Consider the following 17,667-nt stretch of genomic DNA (forward strand, 5'->3'; position numbering starts at 1 on the left):
AGGGCCTGTCTTGAAAATTTTAGGACCCTATTTTAAAATTGAAAATGAGCCCTTATATTATTAAAATTAAATGGATGTGTATATTTTAGGTAATAACATATAATTACGTTAAGCAAAATTTCTAAAAAATTTAGATTTTTTTAGACCATGAGGAAGAAATAAGCATTTTTATAAGCAAATATTAAAAGATTTAAATTTTTAGACAATTTTCAAATTGAGGCCCTGTACTGTTGCACTCTTTACACACCCTCTAAGACGGCCCTGATGATTAATCCCCAAGACAAACACATCTATGAAGCAAAATAGGCCATGGGTCTTATGGAGAAATGCATACAATAACACTCCAAAAACGCTCACGGCGACGGTGACGGTGCCGGTGCCCAACTCATACGCAAATTGAATTCCTTTAGAACCTCTGGAATCTGGAACGTCTCATATGTCATACGCAAAGCTCGAATTGCAGAAGCTCGTTCCAGGTTCTTGTTTTGTTCCTTAGATGAATCTACTTGTTTTTGTTGCGGATTTTGGTGTGGAATTGCGATTTTTGAGATCTACTTCATGTGATTATTCATGCGATTGGTTTTATGCTGTTTGTTTCATGAATTCAACTTATTTTTTCTTTCTCATATATGCTATCTCATGTTTTTAGTGATAATTTACATGTTATAAACTTATGACTCGAGTTTCTGGTTTAACTTCTTATTTCATCTTTGTTTCATGGAAGTAAATGATAAGAAAATTTATGTTACAATTTGTAGATGCGCATATTTGTGTTCACTTGTTCTTGTTTAATTTCATGAGATTAATTTTTCAAGTGTTGTGGCTGGAAACCAGTAATGAATGACCTGTCATCCCCGGGCCCAGGGCGGCCGCCCCTCCTGCGCTGGCTCAGGGACGGGCCTGTTCGTAAGTTTAGATAAATTCTAACAAGTTCTAATCGTTTATGACGTAAGTTTCAATAAATTCCGCTAGCAAAAAAAAATAAAATAAGGTGAACAGAATGCACCCTTTAGTAAGCTACAAACGTTTTGGGGTTGAAATTTCAGCTTGACCTTTATGTGGTGATTTTTGTGATTGAGGCATGTTGATTTTATAGCCTCTTTTTTGTCTTAGGTCAAAAGTTTTTGGGTGTTTGTTTGTTGGAGAGTGCAGGTCGAGGTTCATTTTGTTCTGAGATGTCAAAGTTTTTGGGTGTTTGTTTGTTGGAGAGTGCAGGTCGAGTTTCATTTTGTTCTGAGATGTCACAAGTTTCATGGATGCTTGATTCGTACCTTTTGTATAATGTGTTTATGGACTCGTGTATAGCTACATGACATTGTTAGCTAATTGATTGTTCTTGCTTTTTTAGTTGATTTATTGGAAGACACCATTCTGTGATTGAATAAAAGATGTGGCGCTACTTGCCAAAAGTTGTGCATGGCAATAGGCGAGTCAATTTATATCAAAATGTGGTAAGTTTCATGTTTGATTGGCTCTGTTTCTAAAGTTACTTTATTGCAATATGGTCAAAATTAGTATGAATTTATGTTTCTTTCTCAAATGGGTTCGTCCTTATCTGCTGTTTAAGGAACAAACTCATAGTAGTCATTTGGTTAGATGTAGGAAGACTTACTTCCCAAGAAGTCTTACTAGAAAGTACTAGGGGTGGCTATGAGACGAGACAACTCGTGAGCTACTCGAGATCGACTATGTCAGAACTCGGTCAAAGCTTGACTCGAGTAAGCTCAAATCGAACTCGAGTTCGACTCGAGATGTTAGGTGATTCGAGTTGAATAACTCGATACTTGACTCGAAAATCGGGAGAAACTCGAATACCTAATTATCAATTGCAAAATACCTAAATTCAACATTTTTCTATCTTATTGTTGTTTTTAACATGTGATATTTGCAAACTACTCAAAATGTACTCGGTCAAAACTCGACTAAGTCAATGATCGACTCGGTCAAAACTCGGACGAAAATCGGTCAAAACCCGACTCGAGTGCGCTTGACTCAACTCAAATTCGACTCGAAATGCTAAAGAGTCGAGTCGAGCAAGTCGAATTCGACTCGCATCATTGCCACCCCTAGGAAGTACCTGAATATTATGTGGCTGAGTAGAGGAAATTCTACTTTACATGAAGAGTTCCACTTTCCAAAGGGAGATTAGGTAAACAAATTCCTTCGTCTGATTGGAAATAGAACTTTATATATCTATATATCCCAGAAATTTAACTTCAAACCATCTAGATTTCTGATAAAAATGATACTTTGTGCTGCTTTGAGTTATAATTTTTTTTCCTCTTTGATACTCCCTTTGTTTTTTTAGTTGCAACATTATGATTTTCACATGTGCCAACACACAATTTGACCATTTATATGACTATATCTAAACTATCAACAATGGAAACAACAAAAAAGCCTTAGTCCCAAAATAATCTTGAACAGTAAAAAGTTGATATTTTGAAAATATAAATTGAGATAAATCCAACAACATTTTGCATTCTGATATTTGTTTTTAAATATAGTAAAAAGTTTCCAGTCTAGGTTAATATATGAACACTACAAAAGTCAAAATGTTGCAACTACAGAAATATATAAGGGAGTATCTCATTGATGGATAAGACAACTAAGCTAACAACTCTTTTCAGTTGTGCATCTTGTAGTTTTTTAAAATCAAAATCCTCCTTTTTTTTTTTGTGTTTAGACTTTTGATCCGATTACAATTTGCCAATTTTCTACACCAAACTTCCCTGTTACTTTGTATGCAGGTCATCCGTATGAAGGATTCTTATTACTTAGCAGATTTTGAAACTGGCATCTTAAACATAAGATTCCCATTGTCACAGACATTTTCGAAAGATGTCCTTGGTGATTTTGTAAAAGACACTGATTTTGTTTCTGGCAGTTGAAAAGTGATAAAAACATCTCCGTATTATTAGGGGAGGGGGGGGGGGTGATGGAGTAATATATTGATGGTAAAGTGAGAATTTTTGTGTAGATAAAATTGAGCATGAAAGATACTATGCTTAATATATGTGGTAAAATGATATTTTTCTTTCTAAAAAAGCCGTTTCATTGGAAGATCTAGTTTGCTTTTCTTTTTTTTCCCCCGGGGTGGGGGCGAGTTTATTTAAGCTATCTTCTTTCTTCTATTTAGATAGGGCATACAGAATTAACAGAACACTAGAAATCAGTGGCGTAATTTTTAGGAGCACGCATGTGATTGACCTAAAGTAGTGTACAATGAATGTAATAGTGGTACAATTTAGCACAAATGTGCCGAGACTTCGTGTAGTATCTTTTCAGTATATCTGGAAATTGCTTGTGAACAAATGTGAACACGTGGCTTTAGATTTTGTCACATTGGTTGAACTGTTAATAAGAAATCTCACTTTATTGCTGTTATTAACCAGGTTGGACCGTATCTAACTGTCCACACTGGAGCTTCTCGAAGTGTGATTGACAGTTGTGCCCATGGTTCCGCCTTGGGTACATGTACAACAAGTTGCACTAGGATGGTTGAAGATGCCCAAAAAGGTATTCCAGTTTCTGACATGTTGCGTGATTCATTTGGAAGGCTCCACACTTACTTGAGAATCTCCTTGTCTGAACGCTGCAACCTAAGATGTCAGTACTGCATGCCAGCTGATGGGGTGGAGCTCACTCCCAGCCCTGATCTCCTCTCCAAAGATGAGATTGTGCGATTGGCAAATCTTTTTGTCAACTGTGGAGTAAATAAAATACGTCTAACTGGAGGAGAGCCTACAATCAGGAGAGATCTTGATGAGATCTGCTTGCAATTGTCTGAAATGAAGGGGTTGAAAACATTGGCTATAACAACTAATGGACTTACTTTAGCGAGGAAACTGCCGAAGCTTAAAGAAAGCGGCCTTACTGCAGTGAATATTAGCTTAGATACTTTAGTGCCTGCAAAATTTGAATTCATGACGCGAAGAAGAGGGCATGAGAAAGTTATTGAGTCAATCAATGCTGCTGTAGAGCTTGGCTATGATCCTGTTAAAGTATGTTTTCCATCTTTGAATCTGACTATATGCCTCCATGGCTCCACCTCTTCATGTGTTTGTTTAATTTCTCCACTGTTGCTTTTCAGGTTAATTGTGTTGTCATGCGTGGATTTAATGACGATGAGATATGTGATTTTGTTGAATTAACGCGTGAGAAGCCTATTAATATTAGATTCATTGAATTCATGCCATTTGATGGAAATGTTTGGAATGTCAAGAAGCTTGTGCCTTATTCTGAGATGATGGAGACGGTGGTATGTCAATCTTATAAAATTATTAAGGCTGTATCAAAGAATTTTAGATGAACCATACACTATTATTTTCTATATCTCCGTGATTTCTTTGGTCACTCCTAAAACCAGGTTAAAAAATATTCCGACTTGGAGAGATTTAAGAATGACCCATTTGACACAGCAAAGAATTTCCGGATTAAGGGGCATCGCGGTACCGTTTCTTTTATCACATCAATGACAGAGCATTTTTGTGCTAGTTGCAACCGGTTACGTATTTTAGCAGATGGGAACCTTAAAGTTTGCCTCTTTGGATCCGCAGAGGTAATTGTCTCCGTGATTTCATATTTATTTTAACTTTCATTTTGGAATATATTCTACCGCTGCGTATACTGAAAGTTTATCGGTGCAACTTAGTGTCCTCGTCCATCTATGTGTGCTTTCATCTAACTAGAAAAAAAAAAAAAACCTTTTTACCTCTTTTGTCAACTTTTTGTATCATACTTCTTAATTATTCTATCTAATCTTTTTATATCTGCTTATCAGTGACATGGTCAACTTGTCAATCTTGCCATGGTTTGAGAGAGGGTGGGTTGGAGGGAGCGGGAGGGGGGGAAGAACAGTATTGTTGAAATCCATGGTCAGCAAGTTGATGTGACTTAGCAAAAGTAGTCTTTCAGCAACTGTTCTTGTGCACTTGTTTGAACAGAAAATTCCTTCTATATTGGAGGCAAAAGATTCACAACTCTTGCGAGTTGGATTATAATGAACTACACTAAATTGGATCTTGTAACATGGTTGTTCCTCGTATTTATTGTCAAGTAATCTGATCAAGGGTCTGATTAATTATTTCACAGCTTTCAACTGAGTTGCAGATGTGTTGAGGTTTGGTAGTTCCTTTAGGGTAGGGAGAATCATATAGTATTCCAAGAGGTAGAGTTTCATATATCTGGCCCTCTTTATCTCACCCTTGGGAGTAGGGAGCCTCTTCTGAGGTATTGGGTTATTGTTGATTTTCACAGAGAAATTACTTCCGATATGATGTCTATCCTTTTCAGCTTCAATATATCCTAAGTGCCTTGTCTTTTTGCTGCTGTAAGTAGATGTCTCCTTCTGTAGAGAACATTAAACTGAATATGGGAAAGGGACATGTGTAACATGCATGTGTGAACAGGCAAGCAACAACATAACTGAAGGGACATCTCTTGTCACCAACACGCATATTATTTGTTCCACGCAAGTTTCTAGAAGGCCTCATGCTCTACCGCCTTATACCTAATCTACAGAGAAGCCAAAGGTGGGTGTTTGGTGGTTTTACTCTTGCCTCCAAACTCTAATATCAGAGGCTGAATCCTCACCATATAATCGTGTGGTTGTGTGTAAGTTGGGCCTGAGAGATGCAACTGATAAAACCACAAAGGGATTAGCTCGTTATTCTTTTTTCTTCGTCAAAAAGAACAAAAGACGTGAAGCCCACAAGTGCATCCCATCCTTTAATTCGATTGCTGTATCTGTCTCTAACAACTTTGTCGATTAGTGGAGAGGCCAGACTGGGTAAGTGTATTATGCCCTCTGATAGCAAAGTAAGCACCCTTTTCTTCATCACTTATAGACTATATCTTAATAATTGGGTCCAAAATGCATTCCTCCTAGGATTGTCCCTTGAACAAACCCCGGAGTGGGGGAAAGAGCCTACATGATACACTCTAGCAGAGAAGAGAGCTTAGCCTAGATAATGGGAGTCTGAGACCTGCATCAACCCATGGTATTCTGGTGATAATAAAATTATACAATTTGGTGTCGAATTTATGATCAATTTATAAATCTAGATGAAACATAAGGTATTCTTATGTTTCTCCAAATCACTAACCAAGAATATCAGCATTAAAATACTGCATCTATGATATTGCTACATCCTTCCTGCCTACTCAAAGCCATCATTAAATCTCAGTCCTACTGTTAATTAGGGTAGATAAAGGAGGATGAAGTGAACAAATAGTCAACTAAAGAAGTATCTCCCTGCCTCAAGCTTCGTTAAGCCCTATCCCCTCTACCAGGATGACCATCAACCAACTCTTGAAAAGATAAAGTGGAATGATCTGAAATCTGCTGTCTCCAAATGAAACCAAAAATCTTTCTGTCCATCACTTTACCCAAAAAGCTCTATACCCTTTAGCGTTCTTAAATCCAATTCATGATTGAGTCTGAAAGGCCCATTCACTTTGATGAACATAAACCACCTCGCTTAGCACTAGTGAGGCATGCATAATTGGTCTACCCTTCACAGAAGCACTCTTAGAGAAAACTTTCTGGGAAAAACTTTGTCCAAGTTATTGGAAAGGACTTTAGCCAAGTTCTTTGAAATACTACTATAAATATGATTGTTCGGTCTAAAGTCTCTTATCAAGCTAGTGTGGCTGAACTAATCAAAAACCACATGAAAAGATAGTGAAGCAACTAAAGCATGTCATCATGAAATCATTTAGACCTAGGGACTTATTGGTCTCCATATCTAACACCAGCATCTATTTGATCTCATCAATATGACACATTTCTAGGCATTCCCTGTTGCCATAAGTATGCAGGCTTACTCTACTAACTCACCATCTGTTTACAGCATCCTTCAACGGGTGACAGAATAAGGAGATCTCTTTAAGAGCAGCATGCTTCTTTCTAGGGGAACCCCCAACTTAGAACTTCACCTCTATACATGTTTGTTTTTCCTTTAACTAGCTTGAAGCACAACAATCAAATAGTCATCCCGCTTTTAGTCCTCTTCTACTTCATTTTTTGACCCGTAATTAAATTTGCTTAGCCTTTAAATTGTCCAGCTCATTCCTGATCTTCATTCTATGTTCAGATACCGTAATTCTGTCATTAATTTCTCCTTAGGAAATGTGAGTTTCCTTATGACAATAAGATGACTCCAATAATCCATTAGAGATTGCACCACTTTGGTGAAGATCCTGGAATTGTTAAACCCAATGGGCATACTTAACAAAGAGGTGAAGACTTCAAAGGAAGAAACTTCAGACATTGCTCTTAACCCAAATGTTGCACCAAACTTGAGAACTTTAGTATATTAGAAATTGTCCAACTTAATAGCTATATTACAATTCCCACCTTCATTTGAGGTACAGTAAGCGTCATAAGAGGAAATCTACCAACAATGCAAACACTGAATTCCTCATACTATATGTAAGCGTATGACCATCTTTCCTCTTACCTCCACACAGATTTACATTAGAGTTTTTCCCAGGTTTTACCATGGCAGGGCATAACATCAGAATTTATGTTGAATTTTTTTTTAGGAATGTGCAAAGGAGTAATAATCTGCTCCTCTTTAACAGTTTGATTTTTGTATGAAGGCTTACTTGTCGTATTAGTATAGACACCAAATTGCATCTCACCATTTTAGTATCAATGATGAAACGTACCCCATCAACTTGGTTTAAGACACTTTTCACTTATCTTTTAATACCAATTTCTCTATATTGTTTAGTTTTGGTGTGGTTGTAGGCTTGTAGCAGAGAGCAAATACTGTGGGGTGTATAAGATAATGTAAGATTGAGATATAAATCTTTGATATTGTTTGGTCATTTAGGAGACACATCGGAAATGTGTTATGCAAATGAGGGAGGAGGGATGATTCATTTTGGCCACTTACATCAATTCGCATGGCAAAACTAAGTTTAACCCAATGTATCAAAATGAAGGTACTGCTCCCACCTAGCAAGTGAAAATATGTTCAGGAACTAGAAAGGCTTTCAAGTTCCTCATTGATGTTGGATTCCAAAAACAAAGGTAAGCGGGGATTACCCTTCAATCCCCCCCCCCCCAAAAAAAAAGGCTCCAACGAAATGGAGCTCCATGGTAAAATCGTGTACCATGTGTCGTAAATGAGAATTATTGTGAATTTTGGATTTGAGTCGTCTAATTTCCCCTATAGTTAGATTTTTTTTTTTGTTTTAGGGGTACTTACCTTCCCCTCTTCCTGGCCCTAACCTTTTGTCTGGGCTTCTAATTACTCATAGAGGTCCGTCTTTACCCACCCGTATTACACTGAGAAAGGGTAGCATGACATTGGAGGAAGTAACGTTTCCCCGTAACCAAACCTCTCCAAATCCCCATAGAAAATGTTTCTCGATCATCCATAATGAAATGAGCAAGAGCATCGTGTCTTACCTCCAAGGCTTTAATAGGTTAATCTTGAAAACTGGAACTTGTAGGCCTTTGAGGAAGACCCAAGAATATATAAATCACCCATTCATCTGCCATTTTTGTCTAGATTTAGAATCTTTTGATTGAGATTTTTCACAAGGAATGACTTGTTGACTCTTTCTTGTGAGCAATAACTAATTTCTTACTTGACGCAACTGTCTTGATCTGCTCATTTGCCTCTTTCTACGGTCTTGAACCATTTCTTTTATTACCTAAAGAAGAGATGGCTCCTCTTGACCAAATCTATAGGATCCTTCTACAGGTCATGAAGCATGAAGCATGATAAAATATAGTATCCTCCAAATTTTGACTAATTCTTGTAGAGAATATCTACTTGCTGTTATATATACATCTTATTTATTGGTCTAAAGTGCTTTTATCTCCAGAAACAATCCTCCTTTGGAACTAGAGTACTCGAGTGGCATTCAACGTATTATAATCTACGCGTTGTAAATAAATTCTTCTGGAAAGTGGTTGCGTCATTATTCTAGAGAAAGAATGGCCATGGTTCCGCTGATATCCACTGTGTCATCCAAATCTGCAGGCCAAATTGCCAAAACATGAAATATCACCTGAGAGGTTTTACATGTTGAATTTGGTCATATTATTGTGTTCGCTGTACTATTGGGCAATTGATCAAATTTTTCAGAGCAAAGGCTCATCGACAGAGTCACGACTTACATGTTCTATTTTTACGTCTTTTCACTTATCTGAATTTAATTGCAATCATAAACGTTTATTGAGTGCAGGTGAGCCTAAGAGACCCCATGCGCAGTGGTGCTGATGACAGTGAGCTCATGGATATAATTGGAAGAGCGGTATGCTCTATCTCTCATCTCCTCTGTCTCATACTTCTGAAGTGATTAGGTCACTGGAGCTGTGGAGCGAAGTTACTGTGTGAAGAGTTATTGTAGAAAATTTATATGTTCAATAATGATTTATGAGATTTTTTTATGTAGGTGAAAACAAAGAAAGCTGCTCATGCTGGAATGTTTGACATTGCAAATACGGCAAATAGACCGATGATACGTATTGGTGGCTAGGGCTCGGTGGTGTATCGTTTTTTCACAACCCTGAGGTAACTTTTGAACATGAAGCTTTTGTTTGTTTTTTTACTTGGCAGTTTCCTTGTGAGTTGTCGTTTAGTGGTAGAACAAAAAATATAAAAAATATAGATGATATAGATAGCATTATTTGCCATAGTTCGTATGACACGTGTAGTTACATCGACTGACAACTTTCAGTATAGAAGTGCAATGACATGCTAATAGCTGAAATTTGTTCTTGGCTATCACAAGCAATCAAGCATCCTCTTTTACTGTAATCTGCTTCAAGCTTTGAAAGCTGTTGCTCGCTTTATTGTCTTACAGGATTTGGTTTCACAAAAGTGCAGTCCTGCTAATTTATGTGACATGATATGCGAGGCTACTTCTTGAATATATACTCAGCAATGATTAAGCAAGTTGTTGCTCCTAACCAGCAGTGAAGTAGGTTACACTTTATGGTGACAATTCAACCCTTTCAGCAAATTTTGATCTGGTTTTTCTGTATAGGCTTGTTCATGCGCACGGTGAAGTTACTGTTTAGTGTTTACTGACATGTTGGTTGTTGTATACTATCAAAGGCAAGAGGTTTTTTTACGGTTTGCCTACATGACATTGTCATACCTCGTAACCTCCTTATGTTATGTGATGTATAATAATGGGGAATGCTCCTCTTCAGCCCAAGAACTGGCTATCTATCAAGCCAAAGGGATGTGAGTTTGTATATGTAGACCGATTATAGTGTTATAAGCGGAGATAATTTTACTTGATATTGTAGTATATGGCAAGAATTTTAGTTTGTATCTATATGGATATATATATTATTGAAGTGACAGTCATGGTGTCATCATTCGAAGGAGAGTTGTGTACTTATGTGTGTCTCTATATAGGTGAAGATACTGAATAATGTGGGTAACAGTGAACCTATTGCTACATGATTTGTCAAAAGAGAGAAAAAGAAGAAAAGAAAAATATCGCAAACTGTGGAATTGTTTCCTGTGGTGATGGGTTTGTGCTCATATCAAATTTCGTTTAAGATGGGAACTAGTCTTCTATCACATGGAACTAATATATTAATCCTAAGCAGACTAAAGACATGATCTACAGGATCCGGAATTTGAATTTGACAGTAATCGATCAGTTCTCAAGATTGGTGACGAATTCACGCCTTTGTAGACCCATAAGGAGGAGATTAGGGGTGGTTATCGCACGAGCCGAGTTTAAACTGTACTGGGCTCAACTCGTTCATCGTTTAGCTTGGCTCGGCTTGAGCTCGAGGTCGAAAAGCGAAGCTCAAGCTCGAGAGCTTCTCTCACAGCTCGAGCTCAGCTCGACTCAGGAGTTCGCCTCTGCTCGAGCTCGATTTGAGACAAATTAAGAATAAACCAAACAACGTTAAACTAGAAACTTCATATTCGACATTCAAAAAAATTGTTGACATATCTTGTAGAACTATAGACTAAATTCAAAATGTACTATGAATAAACATATTTTATTTTATTTTTACATGCTGACCAAATGAATTACAAATATACATAGAAAATCGACAAACTAGATCTAAAAATATAGAAAAAGAAAAAGAAAAATTGTTCAATATAAAAAATTGTATAAAATAATACGTAAAATAACTTTTTAAAGTGTTTTAGCATATAATAATCTTTTAAAGGCTTTCAAGTTTATTCATGTTTTTATATAAAATAATAATCCAGCCTGTACGTTTGCGAGCTTTTCGAGTCAGGCTTGGCCTAGTTCGGCTTGACTCGTTAAGGTCTCGAGTCGAACCTGAATCCGAGCCAATGAGCCGAGTTTTCACCGAGTTGAGCCCGAACTGTTGAGCTCATTTTCATTCCTAGAGCAGATTTCCAGATATTGTATCATACATCCAAGAAATAAAGATAACATCCCTTGTTTCCAGTTCTTGGCGAAGACATTCAGGTCATGAGGAATGGTGCTATTGGCTATTGATGTGATTTGCGACTTTATGGGGACAGGCAGCAACCTGAAACAACTCAAGTCATAAATTGTATTGAATTTGCTTTTAATAAAGGGTGAGGAGGACAAGGTGCTTGATGCTGCTTACAACCTAAGCATGATGAAGAGGAGGAGGAAGTGAGGGGTAGGAGGAGAAGCTTGCTCAGTGTCCTTAGTTATGGTGGCATTAGAGAGCAGTGGCGGATCCAAGATTTGAGCCACGTGTGTTCAGAGTAATTCGAACATAAATTCCAAATTAAATTTTATTATTGTACTCCATCCGTTTCCTAAAGATCTTCCCACTTTCCGTTTAAGGGTGTTTCCAAAAGATCTTCCCACTTTTGCTTTATTCCTTATTTGACAAAACAAATTTCCCTATTTACCCTCTCATGTCACTATCATATGGTCCACTATTACATTATTAATTCAATTTTACTCCCTTTCTCTCTCCTACTTTAACCCTTTTTTATATGTTTATTTATCTTAACCCCTTTCTCTCTCCTACTTTACTCACACCATGCCCCACACAACTTGATTTTCCTTGGTATCTGTGGGAACAGTAAGTGGAAAGATCTTTAGGAAACGGAGGGAGTAAGTTATAATTTTTTAAAGAAAAGAGAAACTACTATCATTGTACTTAGCGCCTAGCGGAACTTTCTTTCTTGATTACGTTTTTGCACAAAAAAATTTGAACAACTAGCACAAATATGAAATATAAAATGACTAATTTACAACAAAACAACATTAAGTTCTTTGTATGTTAGTTTGAGTGATAATTAACTTTGTCAATAAATTTGTTTACAATGCAAAGTCATGTCTTAGATTCTTCCATTTCAAAAATTAATATTTACACATTTAGTTTATAAATGCACATTTAAATATTCTCAATATACATCAGTCCTTTTCATTTTAACAAGCTTCTCATTGCATATCATATAAATATCAGAGTAGCAAATCAAGTAATCAATATAGTAAACTTTTAATAACTAATTGTACTTAGGGCATGATTGATTGATTGCTTAAGCAAAGAATATCAAAAGAGAATGGAAAAGAAACTATATTCATTAGCTTTATTGTATTTGTACTTGGTGGGAGGAAGAGATATAGATAAAAAGTGAGCTGAAAAATGAAGGGAGGCTTTATTGTATTTGTACGTTGGATCCACCATGACTAGGAGGGGGGCACTTATGTGCAAAATCATGGGTTACGGTTTAGAGAAGGCATAATCTGATGGGAGAGAAGGAAAAAAAAAACAAGGCATAATCTTATGATATGATTAATAACATGTTAGACTATGGAAGAGTCTCCGGAACGGGTCCAAATGATTTATGGGTACTACCCTAATCACTGAAATAGATGTCCTCTATTTCATGGATATTGCAACGTTTGGATTTCTATAGTATTTGCACTCTCCTTTAACCACTTATTGAGATTTAGACGTAAAAATTATAGAAATCTATTCTTCTCGAAATATACTTTAAAATATCAATTATTTGTTTTACATATAAGTAATTCTAATAGAAAATATCAAAGTTGTGAGTTAAATCGCGTAAAACTTTAGGTGTTGCATTTTCTATATATAACTATCCAAAGTTTCAATTATCCTTGAAGTTTGTATCGAGTTTCATATATTTTGTCAAAGTCTACTCTAACTTTATTACCCAATGCAAACAAACTTACCTTTTTTTACATCCTCCACTTTCACAATAGGCAAATAAATTATGATAAGCCTAGTTGTTGCAAAGAATAATTTTGCACAAGTGTATAATAATCATGTGTATCATTTGATTTTCGACAAAATTTCCAAATAACAAGAAATTTAGTTTCTCTTCAACCATGAACACAAACTTGAGTCAATTCATATATTGTCATACATTGACCTATTTTCATGACAAATTTCGTCATCTATAAAAAAAAAAGCTATCCATCGATCTTTTTCTTATGGTTAGTCATGAATTCATAACCCACAATCATTATTCATTATTCATTATTCATTATAATACAAGTCATAGTTGGCCATGGTCTTAAATCTAATACCCAAACCTACCTTCCAAAAATTCCCTTGCTTTAATCAACTCATTAATATTGAGTTTGAAACTTCAATTTCCACACGCCCATAGAATTGGATATAAAAACCACACACTACACAAGAAGAGGAATAAAGTGGAATTCAATTGGGTAATTAAATTTGACTCATTTTCAATTTTGACTCACATAATATTCCAGAGTACAACTAAAGTACTCCACAAGACCACAACATTACCTTTAACACCAAAAACAGGCAAAAAAAATAAAAAAGGTGATACTACATATCTTAACACACAAAAAAAAAAAAAAAAAAATTCAAAGGTAAGTCCAGGGGTGAAGAACCTTTGAAAACATCACCCCTCTCCAAAGTCCAAACTCCCACCTCTTGAAACTCCCACAGTTTCCAAATTGATCAAGTTGTGTTGTGTTATCAGTGTATGTTAAAATTTGTCAGTATACCCCACTTCATTAGGAAGTTCACTGCATCCAACCCCAACATTTCTCTCTCTTTTCCCTACTTTACCAAGTTAACCCAACCAAACACATCCTTATAAAACCTTCTACTTTCCATTCTTTCCTTTTTCCCTTGTTCTTTCTTCTTCCTTTTTTCTATAATTAAAAATTCCCACTTTTTTATAAATTTCAAAGCTTTAATATTTACCCATATTTCCTCTTCTGGGTTTGATTTATTTTTAAGTTTTTCTTTGGATTTAATTGGTTTTTCAGTCTCTAATTCTATGCAATATTAAATAATTAAAAAAAGCATCTTGCAGAAGGTGAGAAGAGGAGGTGAAAGAATTGAGATGCAAAATTTCTCACATTTTGAGAAATTATCATTCTTTGATTGCTTTCTATCTCAGGAAATCTTGTTCCAACAATATCACAGGTGCATATTCAACCATAATCTTTTTTTTTTTGTTTGTGCTTTCTTTATGTATTTATTTTTCTGTTGTACTTCACAAAGAAGTTAGGTTAGAAAAACATTTGTGGGTTAGTTTTTGTTAGGTTGTTTGATTTTTGTGGGTTGGTGTTTTCTTTCATGTTATGAAAGATTAGAGATTTGATTAATTTTGAAGAATTTGGTGTGAGTACTATATATAGCTTTAAGTTCTATAACTCTTTCTTGTACTCTTAATCTTTCCTTTATTAGTATAAATTCTAATTGAAATTTCTTGGCTTTATTTGAAATTTCTGGGTAAATAATTCTTTCTGATCATTGCTTAAAGTCTGATCAATAGCATTTTATTGGATATGTTAATTTTAAATTATAGTCTAACTATGATTTTGGTGATCTGTTGTCTAATATTTTTTGCCATTTGATATTGTAGAGTTGGATTGCATCATCAAACTTGGAGTTCTTGTCCATACATTGATATTACTCAAATTGAAGAGATTAAATCAGCCCACATTTAGTATGAAGTTTTGATCAAAATCTGGTTTACATTTTTGGTAGTGATATTTTTCTGGGTGTTTTTGGCATCAGAATTTGATTTCACAAGCTCAAACCCAAAAATAAAGTTCCTGGAATAGTAATTTGACAATTTGGTGATCTGAAGGATTTGTGATTTTCAGTTGTGATTACTTTGAGATTGTTTATTAGATGATTGGTGAATTCCCTGAAACACATTGGAAATTGCCAAACAGTTTGTTTACATTGCGAAATCATTGCTCGAAAACCGGAGACATGGAGCCTAGAGTGAGGAAAAATGTGTCATATACTACAATGAGGGAAACAAGTAGCACCAACAGAATGAATGAAGAGATGATGAGAAATAGAGAATATCGTCGATCGTTCTCTCAAGGGAACGGGAAAAAGGCGTTGCGAGGGAGCTATTTTGGGTTAGAATCGATGCTTCTACTCGTGTGCCTGACCGCGTCATTGTTGATTCTACCATTGATACTTCCACCATTACCTCCACCACCATTCTTGCTACTTCTGGTTCCCATTGGCATTTTTGGGTTGCTTATGATCTTAGCATTTATGCCTTCTAATGTTAGAGACTTAACTTATATGTAAATGTTCTTGCTACTTGTTACATTGATTCATCATGTCTACCTTGTCTCGCTAATTTAATTTTGTCTCTCTTTATTGCCATACAAATCACAGAAGGAAGTAAAAAAAAGTTGCATATTCATTTTTCAATTGAATATCTGTTGTAAAGATACATATATGAAGAGGTTATAATAGTAAGGCCTATATATAATAGAAGTAAACCATTTTAATTTGCTACATAAGCTAAATTGCTGACTGAAATTAATTCCAGTGGCATTATTGGTTGAAAATCACTTGATCAATTTGGTAGATGACTAAATGTTTATCTTTCAAAACTATGATGCTTATAATATTTCTAGAAAGAAGCAATTATCAGATATTGGGAACTTCCACTTGCAATAAGCTACCATACGTTGAAAGGTACAACACACATCAATGTGTGTATAGGTTTATGAAAAAAGTTAGTTTTGGTATGGGTTATATGTTTAGTATACAACTACAATAAGTTCATATCAATTCAAATAAATGTAAACAAACTTCATTTCAAATGGAGATGACACGTTTTTTAGGATGACAAATGAGTTTCTTGAAACAGGCTAATTTGCTTTGTGTTATATTTGGATGATCAGTTGTTCGATTCAAGTGTTCAAAATATGTCTTATAATAAGATTTATTTAGCATATTGCATTATTGCTAGACAATTGTTTAAATTTTTAGATGAAATATAACGTATTTTCATTACATTTTTAGCTCATGTGGTGGGGCATATAATGCTACAAGAATATAATAAGAGAAGAATAAATATAATAATATATGAATTATAGTAGGATTGCGAGTATGGTATCATACCACAAACGTACTTGAATTGTTCATTTCTTTGCCCTTGCATTGTACATGATTAATAAACTATTAATCTCTTCGTCTACAAATAAACATCCCCTTTAGCTTTTACACATGTATAAAGAGCAAATAACAAGGGAATGTGAGCAGTATGTGATAGCCTAGTGGAATTGGCATCACCTCTGATCCCATAGGTCAAGGGATCGAATCCTTCATCTTACTTTAAAAAAGAAACAAGGAAATGTAGGTCTTTTCGATAGATATATATAGTGTAGAAGTATGAAAAAAGAAATTATTTATACTGGGAAAAAGAAAGTTAGTGGAGGGTTTTATACTTCTATTTAACGTAAGTATGAAGAGAAAGCGTGAGAAATTTTTTGATTTGTAGTCTTGCAGGTGGTTTCACATCACATATGATGAGTTATTTGGAAGGGATAGTTTTTATTAAAGGTAACAAAATGTTGATTTGTGGATTGACCATATTAGTTTAAATTACATCATGGTAAATAGTGAAACTACTTTTAATTAAATATATATCTCATATATCATTTTATTCTCTTTTACAAATCAACAAGTCTTGCGTACACCAAGTGCACGATGAAAATAGTTTATCACCTCACTTTATATCCAGAATAGGTCACTTTTCAATCTAAATGAGTCAATATTTTAAGTTGTAGGGATCACTTCAAATCATGAGTCACATTTTACTTTAACTTTTACTATGGCCATGTTTGGTAAATGGTTTTTTCATTGACTTTTGGCTTTTGGCTTTTCGATTTGGTCAAACAGCCAATAAAAGTATTTGGTTATTGGTTTTTTGGTTGGCTGAAAAGTTGGCTTTTAAACCAAAATGAAAAAGCTGCTTGTAGCAGCTTTTTGGATTGGCTTTTGGCTTATTGGCCCACAAACTCTATAATAAACAGCTAACATCCACAATTAATTTTGTCAAACACTTTTGCAAACAGCTGGCTTAAACAGACAACTTAAAAAGTCAATACATACAACCAATACTTCCAGCCAGTCAAACCAGCCAACCGCCAACAGCCAACAGCCAACAGCCAACCGCCAACAGCCAACCGCCAACAGCCAACCGCCAACAGCCAACAGCCGATTGTCAAACAACCCTATAGAAAAATAACCCATCTTACAATATTTATCATTACACCCACGGCCCGTTTGGTAGTCGTTAATAAATTGTGATAATGGGAATGAATTTTAAGTGTAATTTTATTAGGGAAAGACCCTTAAAATCTCCATGGGGTGACGTTTTTTCTCTATGGGCAAGCAATCTCACCCCTAAACTTGTGTTTTTGTCTCCAAGGGGAACTAATTTT

At 35.5% G+C, this 17,667-nt stretch overlaps 1 protein-coding gene and 1 long non-coding RNA gene across 3 annotated transcripts; both read left to right on the forward strand.

The window, feature by feature from the left end:
- Positions 1–280: 280 nt before the first annotated feature.
- LOC104889086 (GTP 3',8-cyclase, mitochondrial) lies at positions 281–10,336 on the forward strand. Of its 2 annotated transcripts, XM_010674228.4 has the most exons (8): positions 281–476; positions 1,349–1,451; positions 3,396–4,004; positions 4,094–4,261; positions 4,370–4,561; positions 9,208–9,276; positions 9,418–9,536; positions 9,829–10,336. In XM_010674228.4, the coding sequence occupies exons 2-7, from the start codon at positions 1,389–1,391 to the stop codon at positions 9,499–9,501; spliced, it is 1,185 nt and encodes a 394-aa protein (XP_010672530.2). In that variant the 5' UTR covers positions 281–476; positions 1,349–1,388; the 3' UTR covers positions 9,502–9,536; positions 9,829–10,336. The 2 variants fall into 2 exon arrangements, with proteins under 2 accessions (XP_010672530.2, XP_019104201.2); XM_019248656.3 differs by lacking the exon at positions 1,349–1,451 and having other exon boundaries at positions 282–476.
- Positions 10,337–13,657: 3,321 nt separating this feature from the next.
- On the forward strand, positions 13,658–15,208 carry LOC104889087 (uncharacterized). The gene is made up of 2 exons (XR_789520.4): positions 13,658–14,386; positions 14,829–15,208. It is a non-coding gene; the product is annotated as an uncharacterized LOC104889087 (long non-coding RNA).
- Positions 15,209–17,667: the final 2,459 nt, after the last annotated feature.

Source organism: Beta vulgaris, chromosome 3 (genome assembly GCF_026745355.1).
Source record: "Beta vulgaris subsp. vulgaris cultivar EL10 chromosome 3, EL10.2, whole genome shotgun sequence".
In the NCBI taxonomy this organism is placed as follows: domain Eukaryota; kingdom Viridiplantae; phylum Streptophyta; class Magnoliopsida; order Caryophyllales; family Amaranthaceae; genus Beta; species Beta vulgaris.